The following is a 25,628-nucleotide window of genomic DNA, read 5'->3' as shown; positions in this document are numbered from 1 at the left end:
TCTTCTCCCATGCCTTTTTTATTATATCAGAATCTCCTTACCTGCTATTAGGGCGGGACCTCCTGGCCAAATTAGGAACTTCCATTTGTTTGTTTCCCCCCACCACCACCACATGATATCTCACTGTAGCCCAGGCTGACCTCGAATTCTTGGTGATCCTCCTACCTCTGCTTACAAGTGCTGGGATTAAAGGCGTGCATCACCACAACTGGTTTATTTTTATTTTTTTGGTTTCTCGAGGTAGGGTTTCTTCACTCTAGCCCAAGCTGACCTGGAACTCATGCCATCATGCCCAGCTTTCTCACATTTGGGGGGGGGGGTTAATTTGTGTTTTTTTTTTAATTTTTTTGTTTTTTTATTTTTATTTATTTGCGAGCAACAGGCAGAAAGAGAAAGAGGCAGATAGAGAGAAAGAATGGACGCGCCAGGGCCTCCAGCCATTGCAAATGAACCCCAGACACATGCACCCCCTTGTGCATCTGGCTAACATGGGTCCTGGGGAATCGAGCCTTGAACCGCGGTCTTTAGGCTTCACAGGCAAGCGCTTAACCGCTAAGCCATCTCTCCAGCCCCGATTTTTTAATTTGAAACACAGAGAAAGAGGCGGGGGTGGGGGTTAGGGAGAGAGAGGTTAGGAAGAGAGGAGTGAGGAGAGAATGGGCAAGGACCTTCAGCCACTGCAAATGAACTCCAGATACTGGTGCTACCTTGTCCATCCAGCATTATATGAATACTGGTCAATCAAACCTAGGTCCTTTGGCTTAGCTGTCAAGCACCTTAACTGCTAAGCCATCCCTCCAGGCCCCTGTACATAATCTTATTTGACAGAAACCTACACTTATGGATGTAAATCTCACCCCTCTCCAAGCACAGAAGAATTCAGACAAAGGATTGGAAAAAGTATATAATCTGAGTTCTGGGCCTATGTTGCTTTTTGGTGTGAGCCAGCATGGTCCATGCATAAATAAAGGCTCTCTCCCTCTCTCTAAAGTGGATTTTGCTTGATTATTCTCATTGACTCATTCCTTAATACCCAATGGACAGAAAAGGCATCTGAAGTAATAAAAGCCTTACTAACAGGGATCATCCCCAGATTTGTACTCCCCAAAAGTTTACAAAGTGATAATGTTCCTCCTTCAATGAAGTCATTACTCAGGGAATATCAAAAGCATTAGGACGGGTCTGGAGAGATGGCTAAGTGGTTAAGGTGCTTGCCTGCCTAAGTACCCAGGTTCGACTCCCCAGGTCCTACATTAGCCAGTTGCACTACATGGTGCATGCATCTGGAGTTTGTTTGCAGTGAGTCAAGGCTCTAGCATGCCCATTCTCTCTCCCTCTGTCTCAAATAAAAATAAATATTAAAAAAAAGCACTAGGAATAGATTATCACCTTCATTGTGTGTGGCAGCCACAATCCTCAGGAAAAGTGGAAAAGGCCAAAGAAATTCTAAAGACACTTTAATAAACTCTCCCAGGAAACACACCTCCCATGGGTGACCCTACTCCCTATTGTTCTAAGAGCTAGAAACACTCCTCATAAAACAAATTTAAGCCCTTTTGAAATGCTGTATGGAAGACCTTTTCTCACCAATAACTGTTATTACTTTTACTTAAAAAATATTTTTGTTGGTTTTCGAAGTAAGGTCTTGCTCTAGCCCAGGCTGACCTGGAATTCACTATGTATCCTTCGGGGTGGCCTTGAATTGACGGCAATCTTCCCACCTCTGCTTCCCAAGTGCTGGGATTAAAGGCATGTGCCACTATGTCTGGCTTCACCAATGATTTATTTTTTTTAAATTTTTAAAATTTTTTTGTTTATTTTTATTTCTTTGAGAGCGACAGAGAGAGAAAGAATGTGTGTGTGAAATGATCATGAATGTTGGCGGGGATGTGGAGAAAAAGGAACCCTTCTGCACTGCTGGTGGGAATGTAATCTGGTCCAGCCATTGTGGAAATCAGTGTGGAGGTTCCTAAAACAGCTAGAGATTGATCTACCATATGACCCAGCTATAGCACTCCTAGGCATATAACCAAAGGACTCATCTCATTTCCTTAGAAGTACATGCTCAACCATGTTCATTGCTGCTCAATTTATAATAGTTGGGAAATGGAACCAGCCTAGATGTCTCTCAACAGATGAGTGGATAATGAAGATGTGGTACATTTATACAATGGAGTTCTACTCAGCGGTAAAGAAAAATGAAGTTATGAAATTTGCAGAAAAATGGATGGACCTGGAAAGTATTATACTAAGTCAGGTAACCCAGGCCCAGAAAGCCAAGCGCCACATGTTCTCTCTCATATGTGGATCCTAGCTACGGATGACTGGGCTTCTGTGTGAGAATGAAAATACTTAGTAGCAGAGGCCAGTAAGTTGAAAAGGAGACATAAAGGGTGGAGAAAGGAAGGGAGGAGGATACTTAATAGGTTGATATTGTATATATGTAATTACAATGATTGTAACTGGGAGGTAATATGATGGAGAATGGAATTTCAAATGGGAAAGTGTGGGGGTGGGGAGGGAGGGAATTACCATGGGATATATTTTATAATCATGGAAAATGTTAATAAAAATTAAAAAAAAAAGAAAAAAAGAAAAAAAAAAGAAAGAATGTGTGTGTGTGAGAGAGAGAGAATGGGCAAGCCAGGGCTTCCAGCCACTGCAAACGAACTCCAGACACCACGTGTGCCTTCTGTGCATCTGGCTATGTGGGTCCTGGGGAATAGAGCCTTGAACTGGGGTCCTTAGGCTTCACAGGCGAGCGCTTAACTGCTAAGCCATCTCTCCAGCCCTGATTTATTTTTTTTAACTAGACTCATAAACGTCAAATCTTATAAAACATATAACTTCTTTGGCCATTTTTTTAAAATTTTTTGTTTATTTTTATTTATTTAAGAATGACAGAGAGAAAGAGGCAGAGAGAGAGAAAGACACGTGAGCCCTCCTATGCATCTGGCTAACGTGGGTCCTGGAGAATCAAGCCTTGAACCGGGGTCCTTAGGCTTCATAGGCAAGCGCTTAACCGCTAAGCCATCTCTCCAGCCCTGTTCTTGTCCTTTTCTAAAGACCTCAGTTTCTCCCTCTCTCTCTCTTTAAGGTAGGGACTCACTCTGGCCCAGGCTGGCCTGGAATTAACTATGTAGTCCTAGGGTGGCCTCGAACTCACAGCGATCCTCCTACCTCTCTGCCTCCTGAGTGCTGGGATTAAAGGCATGTGCCACCAATTTCTCTTTAATGTGCCATCAATTTCTCTTTAATGAACCCTATAAACTATAGTTTCCACATGAGAGCATGTCTCCCTTAAATAAACCCCACAGTTTGTGATTTCCCCTTAATAAACTTAGTAATTCATAATTTATCCTTCTTGAGTCTAGCTTTATTCTTTTTTCTCCCTGAGGTAGTCTCACTGTAGCCCAGGCTGACCTGGAATTCACTATGTAGTCTCAGGATGGCCTCCAACGCATGGTGATCCTCCTACTTCTGCCTGCTGGGTTCTGGGATTAAAGGTGTGTGCCACCACACCTGGCTATTAATTCTTTATTAAAGGTAGTACAGAACCCAAAACTTGGGGTTCATAAATTCTGGGGGACCCCTCCTGAATCCCAAAATCCTGTATCAATATAACAGACAGGATTAAGAAATAGTAAAAGCCAGGCATGGTGGTGTACACCTTTAATCCCAGCACTCAAGAGGAGGCAGAGGTAGTAGATCTCTGTGAGTTTGGGGTCAGCCTTAGACTACATAGGGAATTGCAACTCAGCCTGGGCTACAGCGAGCTCCTAACTTGAAAATCCAAAACTAAAAATAAATGAGCTGGAGAGATGGTTTAGCCGTTAAAGCATTTGCCTGCAAAGCCAAAGGACCCAATTCTCTAGGACCCACGTAAAAGATACACAAGGGGGTGCATGCATCTGGAGTTCCTCTGCAGTGGCTGAAGGCCCTAGCATCCTTCTGCCCTCCTCCCTCTCTCTCTGCCTCTTTTACTCTCACAAATAAATAAATGTTTAAAAAAGTAAAAATAAAAATGGACTTTGTGATGGTTAATCTCCAACTGACAATTTGAGAAACAAATCTCAGTGTGGGATTTTCAAGATTAGATTAGTTGAGGTGGAAGAATACACTCTGTGGACTGGGCTCTTTTTTTTTTTTTTTTTTTTGGCTGGGTTCTTATGAGAGAACTCAGATAACTCTTTTAGGTAAAAGTGATCCCTAAAAGTAAAAAGGCAGGATGGCCTGCACTTGATAAAATTAGTTGTTTTTTTTTTTAACTTTTACTTATTTATTTGAGTGTGACAGACAGACAAAGAGGCAGATAGAGAAAATGGGTACATCAGGGCCTCCAGTCACTACAAACCAACTCCAGATGCATGCACCTCCTTGTGCATCTAGCTTATGTGGGTCCTGGGGAATCAAGCCTCAAACTGGGGTCCTTAGGCTTCACAGGCAAGTGCTTAACTGCTAAGTCATCTCTCCAGCCCTAGCTTTTTTTTTTTGTTTGTTTTTGGTTTTTCGAGGAAGGGTCTCACTCTAGTCCAGGCTGACCTGGAATTCACTCTGTAGTCTCAAGGTAGCCTTGAACTCTCAGCAATCCTCCTAGCCTTGAACTCTCAGCAATCCTCCTACCTCTGCCTCCCGAGTGCTGGAATTAATGGTGTGCAACCACCACACTCTCCTGATTAGAGATAAGAATTCTAGGGCTGCCAGGCTTGGTGGTGCATGCCTTAAATCCTAGCACTCAGGAGGCAGAGGTAGGAGGATTGCTGAGAGTTCAAGGCCACCTTGAGACTACAGAGTGAATTCCAGGTCAGCCTGGACTAGAGTGAGACCCTTCCTCGAAAAACCAAAAATAAATAAATAAATAAATAAAATAAATAAATAAATATAAATAAAATAAAAAATAATTTCTATCTCTTACCTAGACCTGTTTTTCCAAAAACAACCTGGGCCCCTCCTGTGCTTGGGCCATCAGGCTCTGTAAGCAACTGCCTTTAAAAGCTGAACCATCTTTCCAGCCCTAGAAATTTTTTCATTTTCTTCTCAATTTTCTATAAACTTTATTTTATTTTATTTTTTGACACAGAGAAAGAGGCAGAAAGAGAGAGAGAGAGGGAGGGAGGGAAAGAGACAGAGGAAGAGAAGGGGTGCACCGGGGGCTTTAGCCACTATAAATGAACTCCAGGCAAATGTGCCACCTTGTGCATCTGTCTTATGTGTGTGTCCTGGGAAATTGAACCTAGGTCTTTTTGCTTCACAGGAAGTGCCTTAACCGTTAAGCCATCTCTCCAGCCCTTCTTGACTTCTTTAATAACCCACTCATCATTCAGTAATATACTGTTTAATTTCAATAAGTTTGTGTATGTGCTATAGGTTTTCTTGCTATTGATTTGTAGTTTTATCCTATTGTGATCAAATAGAATAGGAGGAATTACTTGAATTTTCCTGAATTTCAATGTGCTTTGTGTCATAGCATATGTTCTATTTTAGAGAAATCTCATTGTGTTGGTGAAAGGAATGTGTATTCTGCCTGGGACTACAGAGTGAGTTCCACATAACTCTGGGCTAGGGTGAGACCCTACCTCAGATGGTAGTGATCACTAAGATGACCCAAAAGACACCATAGTGCTGAGAAGAAGTGACAGAGGAGTATTCAGCACTGAAACATCTCTATTATACCTCCCAAGACTCTGGGTACATTGTGGAAGAAGTGGCAGAAAGAATGTAAGAACCAAAGAAAGGGTAGGACTGCTTGCAATGCAATCCTTCAGATACAAACTGGCCTTGATATCCATAACCTCACAGTGCCTAAAACCACCTTTACAAGACCCTCATAATAGGAGGAAAACATGACATCAAAACAAAAGAGAGACTAATTGAAACAAGACAAGGGTGTCTACTGTCACCACTTTTATTTAATATAGTACTGAAAGTCTTAGCCATGGCAATAAAGCAAGAGGCACACATAAAAGGGATACAAATTGGAAAGGAAGAGATCAAGTTATTATTTGCAGATGTCATGATTCTATATATAAAGGACCCTAAGATTCTACCAGCAAACTGTTAGAGCTGACAAATACCTATAGCCATGTAGCAGCATACAAAATAAACACACAGAAGTCAGTAGCCTTCCTATATGCTAAAAACAAACACACAGAGGATGAAATCAGAGAAGCATTCCCATTTACAATTGCATCAAAAAAAAAAAGTACCTTGGGAAAAAAAGTAAAGTATCTTGGAATAAACCTAACTAAGGAAGTGAAGGATCTCTACAATGAAAGCTTTATTTTTAATTTTTTTTGTTTATTTTTATTTATTTATTTGAGAGCGACAGACAGAGAGAAAAAGAGGCAGATAGAAAGAGAGAAGAGAATGGGTGCGCCAGGGCCTCCAGCCACTGCAAATGAACTCCAGACGCATGTGCCCCCTTGTGCAACTGCCTAACAAGGGTCCTGGGGAATCAAACCTCAAACTGGGGTCCTTAGGCTTCATAGGCAAGCGCTTAACTGCTAAGCCATCTCTCCAGCCCACTACAATGAAAACTTTAAAGCACTCAAGACAGAAACTGCAGAAGACACTAGGAAATGGAAAGACATCCCTTGTTCGTGGATCAGAAGAATCAATATTGTGAAAATGACAATCTTACCAAAAGCAATCTACACATTTAATGCAATACCCATCAAAATATTAATGGCATTCTTTATGGAAATAAAAAACAATCCAAAAATTCATTTGGAAGCACACAAAAAAATCTTGAATATCTAAAACAATATTGAGCAACAAAAACAAGGCTGGTGGTATCACCATACCTGATTTTAACCTATACTACAGAGCCATAGTAACAAAAACAGCATGGTACTGGCACAAAAGCAGACATGGAGATCAATGGAACAGAACAGAGGACCCAGATGTAAGTCTGGGTAGCTATAGCCCACCTGATAGTCGACAAAAGTGCCAAAAAAACTCATTGGAGAAAAGACAGCTTCTTCAGCAAATGGTGCTGGGAAAACCAGATATGTATCTGTAAAAGGATGAAAATAGATCCTTCTCTCTCTCCATGCACAAAAACTAAGTCCAAATGGATTAAAGACCTTAATATCAGACCTGAAACTCTGAAACTGCTAGAGGAAAAAGTAGGGGAAACCCTTCAACATATTAGTCTTGGCAAAGACTTTCTGAATATAACTCCAATTGCTCAGGCAATAAAACCACAGATTAATCACTGGGATCTCATGAAATTCCAAATACTTTGTATGACAAAGGACACTGTGAATAAAGCAAAGAGGCAACCTTCAGAATGAGAAAAAAATTCTTTGCCAGCTATACATCTGACAGAGGAATAATATCTAGGATATACAAAGAACTCAAAAAGTTAAATAATAAGAAATCAAACAAGCCAATTAAAAAATGAACAATGGAACTAAATAGAGTTCTCAAAAGAAGAAATACAGATGGCATATAAGCATCTAAAAAAATGTTCTACATCCCTAGTCATCAGGTAAATGCAGATTAAAACTATGTTAAAATTCCATCTCACTCCAGTCAGATTGGCTACTATCATGAAAACAAATGACCATAAATGCTGTTGAGGTTGTGGTAAAAGAGGAACTCTTCTACACTGTTCATGGGAATGAAATCTGGCCCAGCCATTGTGGAAATCAGTATGGAGGTTCCTAAGACAGCTAAAAATAGATCTACCATATGGCCCAGCTATAGCACTCCTAGGCATATATCCTAAGGACTCATCTCATTACTTTAAAAATACTTGCTCAACCATGTTTATATTGCCACTCAATTCACAATAGCTGGGAAATGGAACCAGCCTAGATGTCCCTCAACTGATGAGTGGATAATGAAGATATGGCACATTTACACAATGGACTTCTACTCAGCTGTAAAGAAAAATGAGGTTATGAAATTTGCAAAAAAAAAAAAAAAAAAGGATGGATCTGGAAAGGATTATACTCATTGAGGTAACCCAGGCCCAGAAAGCCAAACATCACATGTTATCTCTCATATGTGGATACTAGCTATCGATGATTGGACTTCTGTGTGAGTAGGAAGAAAACTCAGCAGAGGTCAGTAAGCTAGAAAAGATATAAAGGGAATAGAAAGGAAGGGGAATACTTAATAGGATGGTGTGGTGGTTTGATTCAGGTGTCCCCCATAAACTTAGGTATTGTGAATGCTACCTCCCCAGTTTATGGATATTTGGGAATTAATGCCTCCTGGAGGGAGTGTATTGTTGGGGGCGGGCTTATGGGCTTTATAGCCAGTTTCCCCATGCCAGTGTTTGGCACACCCTCCTGTTGCTGTGGTCCACCTTATGTTGGCCAGGGGGTGATGTCCATCTCTGCTCATGCCATCGTTTTCCCCTCCCATTGTGGAGCTTCCCCTCAAGCCTGTAAGCCAAAATAAACCTCTTTTTCCCAGAAGCTGCTCTTGGTTGGGTGATTTCTGACAGCAATGTGAACCAGACTGCAACAGATGGTATTGTATATATTTAAATAGAAGAATAGATTAATTGGGGTGAAAAGGCCTTAGTGAGGCCAGGGGAAGAGATTGAGTAAAGGAAAGGTGGAGGGTGGGCTAATCAAAATCTAAGAGGATATAAATAAATCATATGGAAACCTACTTTTTTGGACAATAGAACACTCAGGAGCTGTAGCTTGTTACTAGAAAATTTTCAGTGCCAGGGATGGGATACCTTCCATTGAGTTGCTGGCCAGGGAGGTCCCCAATGGCCCCCAAACATTACAGGCCATTGCCAAGGCCCTTGGTTTCCCACAAGGAATACCTGTTAAGACCCTATTGCTGAAGACTCCACATACTTGGGCTGCAAGGCCACTGAGAAATCCTGCTGGAACTGAGCTGATAACCTCCTCTATGCTGACCAGCTGACATAAAGCTGGAAGAAGCCATTCTGCATGTAATAGAATGGGAGAGAGAGAAATCACTAGTGAAGATACTTAACAGTGGACACTGCAAGCCTTATATTTGGCCAGCCAGGCCAAATGAGCCAACAGGTGCAATCGTGGCATGTCTATCATGGTGAAAACCAACTGCCCTCTAATTGGACTGGAGGCCCTCTCCATGGGAAGGAATACATAACTGATACTGAAAACCTAAAACTGGGGTAGTCATGACCACCTAGGGGTGTAATGCCTGCTGCTGTCTGGCTAAATGTATATATTATGCTCATCAAACTGCCCAGTAAACACTTCTCCTAATGTTCATACTTGTATATTAACGCTACTCTCACTTTTGGTAGAAAACCTGCTCTTTTCAGATGGTAGTGGCCTTTGAATGACTCAGAAGGCCTGATGGTGCTGGGAAGAAGTGACAGAGGAGTGCTCAGCACTGCAATATCTCTATTACTCCTTCCAAGGCTCAGGGTCCACTGCAGAAGAGGTGGTGGAAAGAATTCTAAGAGCCAAAGGAAGGGCGGGACTACATTGTGCTCTTCCAGACACAAAATGGCCTGGATATCCATGACCCACAGTGCCTGACACTACCTACACAAGACCATCATAATATGAGGTAAAATATCATGAAATCAAAATAAAAGACTGATTGAGAGGGGGAGGAGATATGATGAAGAATGGAGTTTCAAAAGGGAAAGTGAGGGGAAGGAGGGCTTTACCATGGGCGATATGATGGAGAGTGGATTTGTGGATTGGAAAGTGGGGGAGAGGAAGGAATTATCATGATTTATTGTCTATAATTATAGAAGTTGTCAATAAAAATTGTTTAAAAAATCCAGGCATGGTGGTATGTACCTTTAATCCCAGCACTCTGGAGGCAGAGGTAGGAGTATCACCGTGAGTTCGAGGCCACCCGGAGACTACATAGTTAATTCTAGGTCAGCGTGAGTCAGAGTGAGACCCTACCTAGAAAAACCAACAACAGCAAAAAAAGTTAAAAAAAAAGACAAATAGCAAGCACTATAAAATCAACCAGAATGAGAGGAATCAAGACAACATACCCAGCAAACACACCTTTTAGTAATAACTCTGAATATTAATGGTCTACTCTTCCCACATACAACTCATATACTTTCCCTCTTTCCAACCTCTTTTCCACATTCCAACGCCTTTATCCCCTCCTTTTTTTTCTCCATAACGAAAACCTCAACAACTTCTAAAATCTGTAGAAACTAATAGTATCTTGACTCCTCTCTTCCAGGTACTTGTGCCATCTCCATGTTATTCAAATTTAATACTAGCCCTCACCCCGTCATCCTTCCCACTTTTTGGGGGGAGGGGCAGAGGGTATTTCTAGGTAGGGTCTTGCTCTAGCCCAGGCTGGCCTTGAACTCTCAGTGATGTCTGGTGCCTACCTTTGTCTCCCCAGTACTGGGATTAAAGGCTTGCACCACAATGCCTGGCTTCCTCCTACTTCTAAGTAACCAAAACAACTAGCATACATCATAGCAGCCTTGCTCCTTTACCCATCAGTAATTATTGAAGTCAAAAGCGCTATCACAAGCCGGGCATGGTGGCTCATGCCCTTAATCCCAACACTCGGGAGGCAGAGGTAGGAGGATCTTCATGAGTTCTAGATCAACCTGAGACTACATATTTCCTGTTAGCTCTGGCCTAAAAAGAGACCCTATCTCGAAAAACAAACAAATAAAAAACGCCCTATGCCTAGGGCATTCACCTAGTAGACATATATCCACCTGTGTGAATTCTAGATCGTCCTGGGCTAGAGTGAGACCCTTGCCTCAAGGAAAAAAAAATCAATCAATCAATCAATCAATCAATCAATTAAACAAGCTGGCCATGATGGCTCAGGCCTTTAAACTTAACACTCAGGAGGCAAAGGTATCGCCGTAAGTTTGAAGCCAGCTTGAGACTACATAGTGAATTCGAGGTCAGCCTGGGCTAGAATGAGACTCTACCTGGAAAAAACAAACAAGGGAACAAAAGAGGAAAGGAAGGAAGGCAGGCAGGCAGGCAGGCTAGCTAGCTTCTGGCAGGAGAGCACCCACCCAGGAACTGCTGGAAGCTCCGCCCTCGCTTTCGCGAGGAGCGAAGGAACGCTCAGGAGCCCACAGGAGCCCTCAGGAGCGCTAGGCCCGGCGCGCTCAGGGAGCGCACGCTAAGGCGAGGGGCGGAGCTGGCGGAAGTGACGCGGTCAGCGCGCGTCAGACTCTCGGTCGAGCCGTGTCGCCGGTTTGGGCTCCTGGGAGCCGGTGCCGCTTGGTTTCCGCGGGTGCGCCATCGCCACCGCAGTGGTCAGGTAACGGTCCATTCAGCCTTTTCTCTGCTTGGGCCTCGGCGAAGGTGACCCTTGCGGAGAGGCCGCGTCGTGGTCTTGCTGGGAGCGTTTCTTAGCGCGTGCTGGGTCCGCTGGGCGTGTACCAGCCGCCGGGCCGCACCTTCGGCGGCCCCGAGACCTGACGCTGAATACCGGGTGCTGTGAGGCGCCCGCGCCGACACCGGCACCGGCACCAGAACCAGACATCACCACAGACCTCAGCAGCTTCTCCAGTTTCACTCAGGCCTCTGCCAGCCCGTTTTGTTTTGTTTTGTTTTTTCGAGGTAAGGTATCACTAGCTCAGGCTGACCTGGAATTCATGATGTAGTCTCAGGGTGGCCTCGAACTCACGGCGATCCTCCTACTTCTGCCTCCTGAGTGCTGGTATTAAAGGCATGCGCCACCACGCCCGACTATGCCAGCACATTTTGCTCCCAGCAAGGATGGTTTTATTAGAAAGTGGCGCTTGGACTTCTAACATCGTGTCAGAAATCTGAGACTTCACACAGGCTAGAGCTTGCTATAAGGCCAATTTATTGACCCGCGCTCTACTTTGTGTAGGCTTAGGTCAGCGTGATTTCCCAAAGCTCTACCTAGGCCTTTCTGGGAAAAGATGTCAGACTGAGTGAAGCAGAAGCTTGAATTAGTTTGATTGCTTCTTAATCTCCAACTTGATGGCTTAATTGCCAAAAGATGAAGACGATACAGAGTCTATGGGTAAGATAGTGCAGTGATTACTGCATTTTGATTGAGACAGGTGAGGAAAGAAATTTTGTGCCATCTCGATGTGAGATGACCTCTGAATAGCTTGCCTAAAAGTCCTCAATCTTTTTTTTTTTTTTTAAGAAAGGCATTTATTTATTAGAAAGAATTGGTGCAGCAGGGCCTCTAGCCACTGCAAACGATGCATGTGCCACTTGTGCATCTGGCTTACATGGGTCCTGGAGAATTGAACCTGGGTCCTTAGGCTTTGCAGGCAAGCACCTTAACCTGTAAGCCATCTCTCCAGTCCGCCCCAATCTTATGTTACAAACCAGTTCTGTGAGCTTAATTTGCAAAAAGTGATCTGTAGATACCAAAGGTTCTGGATAAATCTCTGGTCATACTTTGGGCTTTAACTCCTATCCTTATTACCTCTTGGCTGTAATCCCTGAAATTGAGTTTTCACTCCAGTTTTCTCAAATATATCTACTTATGCCAAAGGAGATATTTATGCTGTACCTTAAAATCCATTTATTGTTTTCATTATGTAACTAACCTCTCATACTCCTGATAAGGTGACCCCTACCTGTAGCTGCTGTCTTTCATCTGCTGTGAATTTCTGATTTTTTTTTTTTTTCTTTTAACTTCTCAAGGTAGGGTTTCACTCTAGTCCAGGCTGACCTGAAATTCACTATGTAGTCTCAAGGTGGCCTGGAACTCATGGTGATCCTCCTGCCACTACCTCCTGAGTGCTGGGATTAAAGGTATGAGCCACCTCACCTGGCAACTTTCTGATTTTTATCTTTTTTTTTCGTTTTTCAAGATAGGGTCTTGCTCTAGCCCAGGCTGATCTGAAATTCACTATATAGTCTCTGGGTGGCCTTGAATTCATGGCAGTCCTCCTACCTCTGCCTCCCAAGTGCTAGGATTAAAGGCGTGCACCTCCATGCCCAGCTTCAGTTTTCTTTTGCTTGTAGTGCTGATATTTACATTTCTATCCCCTTTGCTGTACCCATGTAAGATGGTTTCTGGTGTGCTTTCACACTGACCTCCCTTTAGAGTACTCGACTTTTAGTCTGTATTCTCTTCCATGGCATTTGTGTATTCATTACGATCACATGCTAATGTCAGGCACAGCACTGGAAGCAAAGATTGAAAATGTGTGCCAGTTTTGGCCTTCAAGAATTAGTGCATACTAAGTTTTTACAGTAGTTATATGTGTACCTTTCATATCGAACTTTTTTAAAATAAATAAATTCTTTTTTATTCTACTTATCTATTAGAGACAGACAGAGAGAGAGAGAATGGGTGCACCAGTGTCTCTAGCCACTGCAGGCGAACTCCAGATGCATACACCATGATGTGCATCTGGCTAATGTGGGACATAGAGAATTGAACCTGGATCCTTAGGCTTCTCAGGCAAGCACCTTAACCACTAAGCCATCTCTTCAGCCCATATAAAATTGTTTGATGCCAAGGATGGTATTCTCTTCTCTTTAAAAATAAAAAGTCACTTGAGGTGGCATGGTGGCACATGCCTTTAATCCCAGCACTCAGGAAACAGGTAAGAGGATCGCCAAGAGTTTGGGGCCACCCTGACACTACACAGTGAATTCCACGTCATCCTGGGCTAGAGTGAGACCCTACCTTGAAAAAAAGGGAAAAAAAAATTCATTTGAAGAGAAAGAAAGAGGAAGAAGAAGAGAGAATGCTCCAAAGCCTCCAGCCACTGCAAAACTCCACACCCATGTGCTACCTTGTGCATCTGGCTTACATGGGTCCTAGGGAGTTGAACCTGGGTCTGTTGGCTTTGCAGGCAGGAGCCTTAACTGCAGAGTCATCTCTCTAGCCTTTTTAAAAAAATATATTTATTTATTTATTTGAGAGAGAGACAGAAGGAGGCAGATAGAGAAAATGGGTGTGCCAGGGCCTCTAGCCACTGCAAACGAAACCTGACACATATGCCACCTTGTGCATCAGTGTAGCCTTTTTTTTCCATGACCTTGGTTGATGCTATTGCTGATGTCAAAGCCTCTGCATTCAAATCTGAAAGGATTTGCACCACAAGTCTTTGGACAGCCATTTGAAAAATAAAGCTAATAACACTTTTATTTTTTTAAAAGCTTATTTATTTATTTGAGAGAGCAAGAGGCAGAGAGAGAGAGAGGTAGGAAGAGAATGGATGGTGTGCCAGAGCCTCTAGCCATTGCCAACCAACTCCAGACTCATGTGCCACCTTGCTCATGTGGCTTATGTGGGTCCTGAGGGATCAAACCAAGGTCCTTTGGTTTTGCAGGCAAACGCATTAACCACTAAGCAATCTCTCCAGCCCCACCTTTAATTTTTTTAAACTTTTTTTTTTTTTGGTTTTTCGAGGTAGGGTCTCACTCTGGTCCAGGCTGACCTGGAATTAACTCTGTCATCTCAGGGTGGCCTTGAACTCATGGCAATCCTCCTGCCTCTGCCTCCCAAGTGCTGGGATTAAAGGCATGCGCCACCACGCCCGGCTTTTTTAAACTTTTTAAATAGACATCTTCCATAATTACAGACAACAAACCATGATAATTCCTTTCCCTACTTTCCCCTTCACAAATCCACTCTCCAGTATATCCCCTCCCTCCATTAGTTTCCTTTTTATTGTGATGTCATCATCTTTTCCTCCCATTATGAAGATCTTGTGAAGGTAGTGCTAGGCACTGCAAGGTCATGGATATCAAGACCAATGCTTGTTTGTATTTTCCAGAAAAAACAGGTTTCCTTTGACCTGAATTCATTTCATTACAACTATCACCATCTGCCATGTTGGAGGATTGAAGAATATGGATTTCAGAGGCCAGAAGTTTTGTTTCTCTTGGAATAGTCTTTTGTTTAATGTTTTGCAAGCATATCATCATACCAGGTTCTCTTTTCATCTTTTTTTTTGCAGGATATTCTGCCAAGTATCGAAGAACAAGCAAAGCTCAGTGCACAACAGGGGGGTTGGGATGGTCCATAAATAAAATCAGGCAAGGCAGACATCCCTGATCCTGGATGATGACTCTTCTATGTGTAAATCTGCCACTAAGTCTCATAGCTGATTAACTACTGACAGAGTGTCAGGTTCTTCATTCATGGTGGAGGAGGAAGAATTCATATTCTGTCCCACACACTTAAATAAAATCTTAAGTTCCTCCAGAGCATTAGGCATCCAGGGCCTACCACACCATCAGGACCACTCTCACAGCTGAGGTAGAGGTCCTAATGGCACCTAGTTGTGGCCTCCTGCATGCACAGGCCCAACTCAAGGAGCCACAGAGCCCAGGTGCTGGCAATAGAGGCCATCTTGTCACTTCTGCTGGCTCTGCCCTCCCAGTGGCTGATCTTTTATTTCTCTCTCATTTTGGTTTTTTCGAGGTAGGGTTTCACTCTAGCCCAGGCTGACCTGGAATTTACTATGTAGTCTCAGGGTGTTCTTAAACTCACAGCCATCCTACCTCTGCTTCCCGAGTACTGCGATTAAAGGCATGTACCAACACGCTCAGCCTCCCCCCCCCTTTCTTAGTTTTTTTTGAAGTAGGGTTTCCCTCTGGTTCAGGCTGACTTGGAATTCACTATGTTGTCTCAGGGTGACCTTGAACCTATGGCAGTCCTCCTACCTCTGCCTTCCAAATTGCAACTCAATAATCAATCACATGAAAGAATTTTGGGTCCAATTCATTATTCATGGAACTTTATCCCTAAGACTTTATGAAGGGTGTAAAGCTGAACTTGGTCTCATACTGATGTATATCCAGTGCTTAATAAGTGTTATGATCCAATAATATATGACTTGCTTAAGAATTAGATTTTGGGGCTGGAGAGATGGCTTAGCAGTTAAGCGCTTGCCTGTGAAGCCTAAGGACCCCGGTTCGAGGCTTGATTCCCCATGACCCACGTTAGCCAGATGCATAAGGGGGTGCACACGTCTGGAATTTGCAGTGGCTGGAGGCCCTGGTACACCCATTCTCTTTCTCTCTCTTTCTCTCTCTGTCACACTCAAATAAATGAATAAAAATAAACAACAACAAAAAAGAATTAGATTTTGGGCTGGAGAGAAGACCAAGCACTTGCCTGAGAAGCCAAAGGTTCAAGGTTCAATTCCCCAGAACCCACTGAAGTCAGATGCACAAAGTGGTGCATGCCTCTGCAGTTCATTTATAGCAGCTGAAAACACTGGCATACCCATTGTCTCTCTCTCTGTCAAATAAATAAAATTAAATTAAAAAAAACTTAAAAAGAAACTTGCCTGTGGAAGCCCAAGGACACAGGTTTGATTCCCTGGTACCCACATAATGCCAGGTCCACATGATGACACATGCATCTGGAGTTCATTTGCAGTGGCTTGAGGCCCTTGTGCACCCACTCTGTCTGTATCTGCGCTCCCCCAAATTAGAAAAATATTCAACAACAAAAAACAATTAGGTTTTGCCAGACATTGTGGTGCATACCTTTAATTCCAGCACTTGGGAGGCAGAGGTAGGAGAATCATTGTGAGTTTGAGGCTCCCTTTAGACTACATAGTGAATTCCAAGTCATCCTGGGCTAGAGCAAGACCCTACCTCAAAAAAAAAAGGAAAAAAAGAATTGTTTTTTTTTTTTTTTTTTTGGTGGTGGTGGTTTTTGTTTTTCAAGGTAGAGCCTCACTCTAGCTTAGGCTGACCTGGAATTTACTGTTTATTCTTGGCTTTTTTTTTTTTTTTTTTTGTGGTTTTTTGATACATGGTCTCGCTATAGACCTGGAATTCACTATGTAGTCTCAGGATGGCCTTGAACTCTTGGCAGTCCTACCTCTGCCTCCCAAGTACTGGGATAAGAGATGTCCACCACCAATACTGACCTCATTTTTTCCTTTTGATGTAGGTCCTCTTTCTAGCCCAGGCTGACCTGGAATTCATCATGTACTCTCAGGGTAGCCTCAAACTCACAGCTATCCGTCTACCTCTGCCTCCTGAGTGCTGGGATTAAAGGTGTGAGCCACTATGCCCAGAGAGAGAAAGAATTGGTGGGCTAGAGCTTCCAGCCTTTGTAATAAAACTCCAGATGATCCGCCACCTTATGTACATGTGTGACCTTGTACACCTGCATCACCTTGTGTATCTGGTTTACACAGTATCTAAGAGTCAAACGTGAAGCAAGTCCTCATTGTAGCCCAGGTTGACTTGGAACTCACTCTGTAGCCTAGTGTGGCCTTGAGTTCACAGCAGTCTTTTTCGTTTAGCCTTCGAATTGCTGAGCTTAAGATCAGCCACCACTCTGGGCCTCAAAAGTTGTTTTTTGTCGAGCATGGTGGCACATGCCTTTAATCCCAGCACTCGGGAGGCAAATGTAGGAGGATCACTGTGAGTTTGAGGCCACCCTGAGACTACATAGTGAATTCCAGGTCAGCCTGGGCTAGAGCAAGGCACAGTGGCCTTGGGGAAAAAAAGTTGTTTTTAAAAAACTTTTTTTTGGGGGGGGGATTTATTTTTATTTATTTGTTAGAGACAGAGAGAGGGAGGGAGCAAGAGAATGAGAATGGGAGCATCAGGGCCTCTAGACAATATAGATGAACTCCAGATGCATGTGCCACCATGTGCATCTGGCTTATGTGGAACCTGGAGAATTGAACCTGGGTCATTAAGCTTCGCAGGCATGCACCTTAACCTTTAAGTCATTTCTTGAGTCCAAAAGTTTTTGTTGTTGTTTTAGTATTTATTTGGTTGGGGCGGGGGAGGGGAGGGAGAGAGAGAGAGAGAGAGAGTGTGTGTGTGTGTGTGTGTGTATGCTAGAGCTTTCTGCCATTGCAAGCAAACTCCACCCATGATACATCCCATTTTGTGTATCTGGCTTTACATGGGTACTAGGGACTCTAACCTGGGCCTCCAGGGTTTGCAAATAAGTACATTTAACTGCTGAGCCATCTCCCAAGCCCCTTGCAAAGTTTTAAATGCTAGTTTTGACACCTTAATTCTGTTAGAATATTTAAGCACATAGCAATACAGTTTTTGTCTGTGTTGATTTGTATATGCTCATAGGAAACATAAGCTTTAGGATTATAAGTTAAGGGCCCAGGTTCAATTTCCTAGGATCCACATAAGCCAGATGCATGTGTGTCTGGAGTTTGCAGTGGCTGGAGGCCCTGGAGCACCCATTCTCTCTCTGCCTCCTCTCTCTCTCAAATAAATAAAAGTAATATTAGAAACAAATTTATCCCAAAATAACTTACTGCTTTTATTTTATATAACTACAAAACTGGTTGTAAGACTTTCCCTCTGTACTTCCATTAAACTTCAAACTTTTTTCCAACCAGCATCATTATTTCTTGGTGTATGAAGATAACCCAGAGAACTGAGGAAGTTTCTAAGGAGTGTGCAGGGGATGCTGTAGGAAAGACTGAGTGCTGAAGAAAGTGAACACCATGGATCAGAACAACAGCCTGCCACCTTATGCTCAGGGCTTGGCCTCCCCACAGGTAATAGAGCAGGAGGGAGGGACGTGGAGGGTAGTCATGAGCTCTTTCAGAGAGACAACACAAAGGCATTTAATCATCTACTACTGAAAGTAGACTTGTGTGTTTTTCAAACTTCTAAAAAATATTTTTATTTATTTTTTGGAGAAAGAGAGATAATATGAATGAAAAAGCATTTCAGGACCTCCAGCCACTACAAATGAATTCCAAATGCATGAGTACGGGAGAATCGAATCCTAGTCCTTAAGCTTTATAGGCAAGTGCCTTAACTACTGGGCCATCTCCCTATCCCCTCAAACTTTTTCTTCTTTTTTTTTGGTTTTTTGAGGTAGGGTCTCACTCTAGTCCAGGCTGACCTGGAATTCACTCTGTAGTCTCAGGGTGGCCTCAAACTCTTGGAGATCCTCCTATCTCTGCCTCCCAAGTACTGGGATTAAAGGTGTGCATCACCAAGCCAGGTTTCATCTCTTTCAGATAAATCAAATAAATACTAACAAAAAGTTGGGTGTGAGCCGGGCAAGGTGGTGCACACCTTTAATCCCAGCACTTGGGAGGCAGAGGTAGGAGGATCACAGTGAGTTCAAGGCCACCCTGAGACTACAGAGTTAATTCCAGGTCAGCCTGGGCTAGAGTGAGACCCTACCTTGAAAATTAAAAAAAAAAAAAAAAAAGGTGGGTGTGGTGGTGCATGCCTTTAATCCCAGCACTCTGGAGGCAGAGATAGGGAGGGAGGAAATGGGCCCGTCATAGTTTATAGCCACTGCAAACAAACTCCAGATGCATATGCCATGTTTATTTGGTTTATGTGGGACTGGAGAATTGAACTTGGATCCTTGGGCTTTTCAGGCAAGTGCCTTAACCACTAAGCCTCTCTCCAACCCTACAATAGTTTTTTTTATTTGCATTCATTTGGTACCTAAAATATGTGTTTGTCTATAAAATGGCTGGTCTTGAGCCAGGTGAGGTACACACCTTTAATCCCAGCACTTGGGAGGCAAAGGTAGGAGGATCACTGAGTTTGAGGCCACCCTGAGATTACGTAGTAAATTCCACGTCATCCTGGGCTAGAACGAGATCCTACCTCAAAGTATACATTTTCATAACTACATATACTGTAAACTGTAGGACGCTTCATTTACCATGGAAAGTCCCTTCTTGTTCTTTGCAGTTGACTGCTGAAGCTTTTTTGTGTGTGTTTGTTTTTGTTTTTTTGGTTTGTTTGTTTTTCAAGGTATGGTTTCACTCTAGTCCAGGCTGACCTGGAATTCACTATGAAGTCTCAGGGTGGCCTTGAACTCATGGTGCTCCTCCTACCTCTGCCTCCCGAGTGCTGGGATTAAAGGCGTGGGCTACTATACCCGGCATATTTTTTTTCTTTGTTTTGTTTTTCAAGGTAGGGTCTCACTCCAGTTCTGGCTCATGTGGGTTCTGGGCAATCTAACCTGGATCCTTAGGCTTCACAAGCAGGTGCCTTAACTGCTAAGCCATCTCTCCAGCCCTAAGCAGTTATTTTTTATTTTTCTAAACAGTTACTTTTTTTTAAAAAAAAAACATTTACTAAGAGAGAGAGAGAGAGAGAGAAAGAGGAAGATAGAAAGAATGGGTATGCCAGGGTCACTAGCTACTGCAAACAAATTCCAGACACATGCGCCACTATGTGCATCTGGCTTATGTGGGTTCCAGGGAATTGAACCTGAATCCTCAGGCTTCGCAGGCAAGCACCTTAACTGCTAAGCCATCTCTCCAGCCCTAAACAGTTATTTTTAATTTTTTTTGTAAACAGTTTTTTTTAAATTATTTACTTGAGGGGGGGGATAAAGGGAGGGAGAAAGGCAGATAGAGATAGATAGAGATAGAGAGAGAGGGAGAAAGGCAGATAGATAGAATGGGCATGCCAGGGTCACTAGCCATTGCAAACAAACTCCAGACACATGTACCACTTTATGCATCTGTTTTACATGGGTATAGGTCTTGCAGGCAAGTGCCTCAACTTCCAGGCCATCTCTTCAGCCCTAAACATTTAATTTTGCCATATAATATATGCTCCCCATCCCCCTGTGTTCTTTTTTGTTGTTGTTTTTGTTTTTCGAGGTAGGGTCTCACTCTAGCCCAGGCTGACCTGGAATTCACTATGTAGTCTCAGGATTGCCTCAGACTCACAGCTAATCTCCTACCTCTGCCTCCTGAGTGCTGGGATTAAAGGCGTGCACCACCATGCCTGCCCTGTTTCTTTTAATTGCCAAGTATCTATTGTCTCTGACATATGAGTTGTTTCCAGTTTGTGGCTGTTATGAATGAAGATACTAGAAACAGTTATGTATGTTGTGTTTTTATTTATTTTGGGTAAATACTTTAGGATTGCTAGGTCACATATAGTTGTGTGTTTAGCTTTATTAAAAAAGGGGGGTGGGCTTAGCTGGGTGTGGTGGCACATGCCTTTAATCCCAGCACCCAGGACTCAATTGTGAGTCCAAGTCCTGCCTGGAACTACAGAGTGAGGTCCAGGTTAACCTGGGCTAGTGTGAGCTGGGAAGATGATTGATCTTTTATCACATCTTTACCACAGAACTCTGAGCACTTGAGTTCAAATCCCTAGGCCCACATTAAAAAAAAAAAATTGGAAGCTGTGGCAGGCTTCTGTAATCCCAGTTATACCTATGTTGAAATGAAGAACAGATATGATAATTTCCCAGAAGCTCACAAGCTGACCATTGTACCTATGACTAGAGACCCTGCCTCAAACAAGGTGTAAGGTGAGAACTTTTCCTGAAAATTGTTCTCTGATTTTTATATGCCACTGTGTTGCACATGCACCTAGACACACCAAAATAAAAACAAAATTGATCACACTGTTGGTTAATGTGGCTGTTAACACTGTTTTTTTTTTAAGGTAGGGCCTAACTCTAGCTCAGGCTGACCTGGATTTCACTATGTAGTCTCAGGGTGACCTTGAACTCATGGTGATCCTCCTACCATCTGTTCCTCCCCACCCCCCCAAGTGCTGGGATTAAAGGCCTGCGCTATCACACCTGTCTCACTTTTTGTTTTTTGAGATAGGGTCTTACTTTAGCCCAGGCTGACCTGGAATTTACTGTGTAATCTCAGGATGGCCTTGAACTCTTGATGATGCTCCTACCACTACCTCTGGAGTGCTGGGATTAAAGGCATACCATGCCTGGTTTGTTAACACTTTTTTCTTTCTTTTCCTTTTTTTTTTTTTTTTTGGTTTTTTGAGTCAGGGTTTCATTCTAGCTCAGGCTGACCTGGAAATTTACTATATAGTCTCAGGGTAGCCTCAAACTCACTGGGTGCTGGGATTAAAGGCATGTGCCACCACACCCAGCTAAGCCCACCCCCCTTTTTTAATAAAGCTAAACACACAACTATATGTGACCTAGCAATCCTAAAGTATTTACCCAAAATAAATAAAACAAAATAAATAAAACTCCTACCTCTGCCACTCCAGTGATGAGATTAAGGGTGTGTACCACCACTTCTGGCTTGTTAACATTTAAAAAAAATAAACACTTACTTAAGAGAGAGAGAAGTAGATAGATAAATAGAGAGAGAGAGAGAATGTGTGCTCCAGGGCCTTTAGTTGCTGTAAACGAATTTCAGATGTATGCACCACTTTGTGATTCTGTCTTACATAGTTCCTGGGGAATCGAACCTGGGTCCTTTGGCTTTGCAGGCACATGCCTTAACCACTAAGCCATTCCTCCAGCCCTTAACACTTTTTAAAAAAATATTTATTGCAGGGTGTGATGGCACACTAGCCTGAGACTGCACAGTGAATTCCAGGTACACCTGGGCTAGAGTGAGATCCTACTTCAGATCCCCCCCCCAAACTGCCCCCCTAAAAAAAGGAAAGAAAGAAAGAAAGGAGGACTGGAGAGATAGCTTAGCAGTTAAAGGTGCTTGCCTGTGAAGCCAAAGGACCCAGGTTCAATTCCCCAGGACCCATGTAAGCCAGAAGCACATGGTGGTTCATGCACCTGGAGTTCATTTGCAGTGATCGAAAGCCCTGGTGTGCTCTTGTCTCTCTCAAAGAAATAAAATAAATTTTAAATTTAAAAAGCTGCGCGTGGTGGCACATGCCTTTAATCCCAGCACTGGGGAGGCAGAGGTAGGAGGATTGCCATGAATTCAAGGACACCCTGAGACTACATAGTAAATTCTAGGCCTGGGCTAGAGTGAAACCTTACCTGGAAAGCAAATAAAAAGCCAAGTATGTTAGTAAGTCATGGTCATGCACACCCTGAGGCTACATGGAGAATACCAGGTCAGCCTGAGCTAGAGTGAGACCCTATCTTGAAAAATCAAACAATAAATAAAACAAAAAGGTGGGTGTGGTGGCACATGCCTTTAATCCCAGCATGTGGGAGGCAGAGTTAGGAGGATTGCTGTGGGTTCAAGACCATCCTGGGACTACAGCCTGGGCTAAAGTGAGACCTTACTTTGGAAAAAAAAAAAAAAAAGGAAAGCAGACTGATGCTACTTGATAGATTTTGTTTGTTGATTTATGCTTTTGGTAGAATAAATGCTCAATTTCTTTGAGTAATATAGAACTAATCTATTAGCCTGTCATCTTGAACACATGTGAAGGGACCTCAAAGCAATTGGTCATATAAATTTTTTTTTCTTTTTTAAGGTAGGGTCTTACTCTCAGTCTGAACTGGAATTTAATGTGTAGTCTCAGGCTGGCCTCAAAATTGCAGTGATGCAGCCGGGTGTAGTGGCGCACGCCTTTAATCCCAGCACTCAGGAGGCAGAGGTAGGAGGATCGTTGTGAGTTCAAGGCCACCCTGAGACTCCATAGTGAATTCCAGGTCAGCCTGGACTAGAGTGAGACCCTACCTCAAAAAAAAAAAAAAAAAAAAAAATTGCAGTGATGCTCCTATCTGTTTCTCATGGGTGCTGGGATTAAAGGCATGTGCCTCCATGCCTGGCTTGACCATATAATTGATTATTCATGTAGAAACAGATTTGTAGTAAATGTGGTACTCCTCATATGCTAGTAGGATTATACCTTAAATGGGGACATACGTCTGCTTAGTTTTGTTCCTTATTCTTTGGGTATTCTTGGGAGGCTGAGTGTCTTTCTCAAGTTCTTGCATGTGATAAGTAGCAGAAATATTCTAAATCTTAAGCTTTTGCTTACAATTTGTTTTTGAGGTAGGGTCTTAGTCTGGCCTAGGCTGACCTGGGATTCACTATGTAGTCTCAGGGTGGCTTCAAACTCACGGCAATCCTACCTCTGCCTCGCAAGTGCTGGGATTAAAGGCGTACGCCACCACGCCTGGCTCACTCACTATTTTTAATACCAAAGAAGTAAGTGATGTATATGAGAATAACATATGTTAATGACCTATTAGACTCACTATCTGCCTTTACATGCCTCACCTGAATTCTACCAGACAAGGCCCAAAATACTCAACACCAGTGTCCTAATTAATTTTCTTTGCTTTCCATAGGGTGCCATGACTCCTGGGATCCCCATCTTTAGTCCAATGATGCCTTATGGCACAGGACTTACACCACAGCCTATTCAGAACACGAATAGCCTGTCTATTTTGGAAGAGCAACAAAGACAGCAGCAGCAGCAGCAGCAACAACAACAACAACAGCAGCAACCGCAGGCAGCATCTTCAGTGCAGCAGTCAACATCCCAGCAGTCCACACAGGGGTCCTCAGGACAGACCCCACAGCTCTTTCATTCTCAAACTCTGACCACTGCACCCTTGCCAGGCACCACTCCCCTGTACCCATCTCCAATGACCCCTATGACCCCCATCACTCCTGCCACACCAGCCTCTGAGAGTTCTGGGATTGTCCCACAGCTGCAGTGAGTATTTGGCATGTGTGTATGTATCTGTGTATGTGTCCTCACTGTTCCAGAGGAGGCTCTTGGAGCTGTGTTGCACTCTGCTTTCAAATAGTAGATTTACTTAGGAGAGTGGCCCAGTGACAGTTCTGTGTCACATGTGACTTCATCTGTTGTTAACAGGGAACGAGCTGTAGAGTGAGTTGGTGCCCTCAGCAAAAGCCTCTCCTAATGACTTCAGGCATAGAATAGCTTATGTTTATGTATTGGGCCACTAAAATGAAGGCTAGGTTTCACTGATAGTATAGACATTTTCTTTCTTTCTTTTTTTTTTTTTTGTTTGTTGTTTTGTTGAGGTAGCTCAGGCTGACCTGGAATTCACTATGTAGTCTCATGGTGACCCAGAACTTGTGGCGATCTTCCTTCCTCTGCCTCCCCAGTGCTGGGATTAAGGGCGTGTACCACCACACCCAGCTCTGATCATTTTTTGTAAATAAGTGGTGTGTAATCATGCATATCAACTATTACCCCAAAACTGAAACCTTACCTTCATCCTAGCTCTCCTTTGTCTACACTACTCCTGTCTTACATGCTTTTTTGATTTCTACATGCATTCAAGTTTGCACTTTGGGTTAAAAATCCCAATTTAGGTCTGGAGAGATGACTTAGCATTTAAGGCACTTGCCTGCAAAGCCTAAGGACCTAGGTTCAGTTCTCCAGGTCCCATGTAAGCCAGATGCCACAAGGTGGCACGTGCATTTGTTGTTTGTTTGCAGTAGTTAGAGGCCCTGGTACACCCATTTAAAAGTATCACAGTTTAGAGCTGGGCATGGTGGTGCACGCCTTTAATCCCAGCACTTGGTAAGCAAAGGTATGAGGATTGCCATGAGTTCAAGGCTACCTTGAGACTATAGAATGAATTCCAGGTCATCCTGAGCTAGAGTGAGACCCTACCTTGAAAAACAAAGAAAGAAAGAAATTCACAATTTAGAACCAACTTGGGACACTCATTTCTTACATTTATAGGGCTACATTACTCTTTCCACTGTGAAGACTCCTACTGGGTGGACAGTCAGTGACCTCCAAATGTTACATCTTTATGAAGAATTAAGTTGTTTGTTTATTTTTCAGGATAGGGGTTCACTGTAGCGCAGGCTGACCTGAAATTCACTGTGTAGTCTCAGGGTGGCCTCAAACTCATGGCAATCCTCCTACTTCTGCCTCCCAAGTGCTGGGGTTAAAGGTGTGTGCCACCACGCCTGTCTTGAATTAAATATTTTAAAAATATTCTTTTTATTTATTTTTTTAACAAAGAGAAATAGGCAAATAGAGAATGGGTGCAACAGAGCCACCGACCACTCCAAGTGAAGTCCAGATGCA

General features: G+C 43.1%; 1 protein-coding gene across 2 annotated transcripts in view; it reads left to right on the top strand.

The window, feature by feature from the left end:
• The first annotated feature begins 11,137 nt into the window (after positions 1-11,137).
• Positions 11,138-25,628, top strand: part of LOC101610487 (TATA-box binding protein) — a 32,264-nt gene continuing 17,773 nt past the window's right edge. The window contains exons 1-3 of one of the 2 annotated variants that reach the window (XM_045159782.1): positions 11,138-11,238; positions 18,266-18,427; positions 23,899-24,269. In XM_045159782.1, the coding sequence (XP_045015717.1) occupies positions 18,374-18,427; positions 23,899-24,269 (425 nt within the window). In that variant the 5' untranslated portion in view covers positions 11,138-11,238; positions 18,266-18,373. Of the gene's footprint in view, positions 11,239-11,264; positions 11,541-18,265; positions 18,428-23,898; positions 24,270-25,628 lie in introns of those variants that run through there. The other variant, XM_004651066.2, reaches the window with a different exon arrangement.

The sequence above is a fragment of the Jaculus jaculus genome, chromosome 9 (genome assembly GCF_020740685.1).
Source record: "Jaculus jaculus isolate mJacJac1 chromosome 9, mJacJac1.mat.Y.cur, whole genome shotgun sequence".
NCBI lineage: Eukaryota > Metazoa > Chordata > Mammalia > Rodentia > Dipodidae > Jaculus > Jaculus jaculus.
The sequence above is the reverse complement of the archived record's forward strand: the minus strand, read 5'-3'. Positions and strand labels throughout refer to the sequence as shown.